The 3,093-nt window shown below is 45.0% G+C and overlaps 1 protein-coding gene across 1 annotated transcript; it reads right to left on the minus strand.

The window, feature by feature from the left end:
- Positions 1 to 380: 380 nt before the first annotated feature.
- LOC128599315 (5-hydroxytryptamine receptor 7-like) lies at positions 381 to 2,516 on the minus strand. Its single transcript, XM_053610830.1, has 2 exons — positions 2,506 to 2,516; positions 381 to 1,195 (listed from the first exon to the last, which is right to left on the minus strand). The coding sequence occupies exons 1-2, from the start codon at positions 2,514 to 2,516 to the stop codon at positions 493 to 495; spliced, it is 714 nt and encodes a 237-aa protein (XP_053466805.1). The 3' UTR covers positions 381 to 492.
- Between the last annotated feature and the right edge of the window lie 577 nt (positions 2,517 to 3,093).

Here is a 3,093-nt window from a genome sequence, read left to right on the forward strand (position 1 = left end):
CTTCATATGGTCCAGAAATGCTGCGTGAGTTTGTTTTTTGTTTTCCAATTTTCCAGAAACAAAAATGGTTTTCGGTGCTCTTGTTAAGGTCGGGAATGGGTCCGTACGACCAAACGAAATGTCCTTTCAAACCTCCTTCAGTAGAACCAAAAATATAATGTCCCTTTCCTTTCAATTTTAAACAATATATCAAACCGCCTGTCAACCCGTTTCGGCGTTTACTTTTGTTCTCGAGTCCAAAAATAGCGTCCATGCTCATGTATCCCACAGCATCCCAGCCTCCCACTGTGTCCTTTTCAGAGTTCACCTTTCTACTTCAAATCTTTTCTTTTTTTTTTTTGCTTTCAAAAAAAAGCCTCTTGAAAGATGGCATATGGTCTCATCCTTCATAGTTTCTGGAAAGAAAAAAAAAAAAAATCCCCTTTCCACATAGGATCCAAATCTGGCAACGACCTTTGTGTGTATGAGCGTCTGGAAAAACCTGGTCTTGTTTCAAAACTTCAGGGCTTCGTGTACGCCGACGGCGGAGAGTCGTCGGTTGATGTTGCGGTAACGGCACCGTAGCAAATCCCAGTAGGTCGAGCGCAAGTCGCGGTTAAAGAACGCGTAAATAAAGGGATTGACGAGCGAGTTGGCGTAGCCGAACCACAGAAGTGTCCTCTCGATCCAAATCGGGACACAGCTGCACTCGATGCCACATATAAACGGCCTCGCCGTGGTCAGGATGAAAAAAGGCAGCCAGCAGATGGTAAAGACTCCAAGGATGACGCCCAACGTGGTGGCAGCCTTCTGTTCACGTTTGAAGATGGACATGTTCTGGCGTTCGGGGCTGAGGAGCCGAGACAGAGCCACGCAATCCTCGGCCACCGGGTGCTGCTGCGTTTTGAGCCCTTGCATCCTCACCGATTCGAAGCGGTGCTTGGCGCCACTCTTTCTCGCCGCCTTGAAGATCTTGTAATACATGAAGAGCATGACAAGCATGGGGATGTAGAAGGCCACAGCGGTGGAGTAGATGGTATAGCTGAAGTCCTGGCTGATCAGACACACTCCCTCTTCGTTGATGTTCTTCGCCCAGCCGCAAAATGGCGGAAGCGTGATGGACGCCGACACCAACCACACGCCGAAGATCATCTTCGCCATCAGTTGACCGTTCTGACGTGCCGGGTATGTTAAAGGTCGGGTGATGCCCAGATACCTGTGAGTGGGGAGAAAATGGTAGAAACTTGATGAGAGTGAAATCCAAAAAGTCCATTTAAAAGATGACATCTTTAGGAGTTTTCTTTACACACATACACAATATCTTTTACACCACAGTCAAGAGGAAACTATTTTTTTTTTGCGCTATATTTTCAGCGTCCTTCCAGGTTTCCTCACCAAAAAAATTCCCACTCGATTCACCGCTGCAGTTGTATTTACAAGTAGGAAACTCAGGTGTGAAACAGTAGTGAAAATTTTGTGAACTTTCCTGTGTGTAGTTTTTTTTTTTTTGTAGAAATAAAATTCAGTTATATCTTTTCCCATAATGGATGGATTGATTACTGACTCCCAAAAGAAGGAACCGATTCTGAACAGCCGAATCGACTCGTTAGTGATTCCAGACTTTACTTCCTGTACTAACCTACGTAGGTTCGTAACAAAAAGCCCCGCCTCCAGTCTTCATCGGCTGCTCGCTGACGGCGCTAGACCGATCACGACAGACTGGGACATCTGACCAATCAGAGCAGAGTATGCTCTCTGAAAGGAGGAGTTTAGAGTGAATCGTTTAGAACGAATCATTTAACGAGTCGTTTGTGACACTGGGGGGAGGTAATGCTAGAGTTTAAATTATGAGCACGTTAAAGTGTTTCTTGACCTCGGATGCATGTAAATCTTTAAGACCAAATTAGCCACGTTTTAAAACCATAATGGGGCGTTTTAATGACTGAAGACGGGCAGCTTGGCGGTGCAGGGGCGTGACCACACGACCTTCTGGTCAGTAGCGGAGTAAAATGGCCAAACATTTTTATTTGTTGTATGTTGTGTGCATCTCGTTCTCAACGAGCCTCCGATTACAGTAAAGCCATATTGACTAGTTCGGTGAATCTGATCCAGAGAAAACACTGCATGAAATGATATAATCTGCTCTTCAAAACATTCAGCACATGTACCATGAGCTGCTCTAAACAGACAGAAAGTGAAAGCGTCAGAGTCGGGATCCAAGGTCAGACCGAGCGAGTTAATGAGCCGAATAACACATTAAAATTAGCGTGAAGTATTTTGTCAGAAAGCTCAGGCCTTCCTCTCACTCTCCGGCAGTGTATACAACTCAACATGTGCTTCTGAGCCAACAAAGCAACCCAAATAATGAAGAAGGTCAGGATACATTCTGTTTTCGTGTTTGGTGTGGTGCGTTTGTGTTCCCACGGCGAGCAGCTGATGCTTATCCGTGATGATCAGCGACTCGGTCTGTCCACTGTAATCCTGTCCGGTCTAAATCATCTCTTTCTGTGTTTTTCTCCTGTATACCTCTTACGCATGGACGCTTCTCAATGAGAAAGGGCAGGAGGAAAAATAGTCCGATCTATTATCCCTTCTTTCAGTATAACTCTATCAGTGACTACGTTTACACGGACAGCGGTGATCTAATTACTGACCTTATTCTGAATTAGACAGTATTCTGATTAAGGTGTTTACTAAGGTGAGTCGCTTTTAGAATACTCCTTTCACGTTCCTGTTTTACGTGTTATAGAACATAGAGCGATTAACGGTATACGTCGTTACGTCCCCGCGCCACGCCGTCCGATGTCCCTCAGAATTTCACGTATCGACGTACAGTTGGTCTTCGTTATGGGACCGTATACAGTTTTGGGTGTTTTTATTTTTAATTTTACGAAAGCTTCAAGTGCGGTTAATTATTTATCATGCTATATATGCAAACAGACGACTGCTTGAAGCCGTGGGCTGCGTCCCAGACCGTGTACTTACCTACTATATAGTATATAGAAATACATGTATTACACTTACTATATACTGTAGTAGGCAAGTACGCGGTTTGGGACGCAGCCGTGCTCTCTTGTTCGCCGTCAAACGTTTGAGCGCTGCCGTGTGCGTACG

This window comes from Ictalurus furcatus, chromosome 22 (genome assembly GCF_023375685.1).
Source record: "Ictalurus furcatus strain D&B chromosome 22, Billie_1.0, whole genome shotgun sequence".
Classification (NCBI taxonomy): Eukaryota; Metazoa; Chordata; class Actinopteri; order Siluriformes; family Ictaluridae; genus Ictalurus; species Ictalurus furcatus.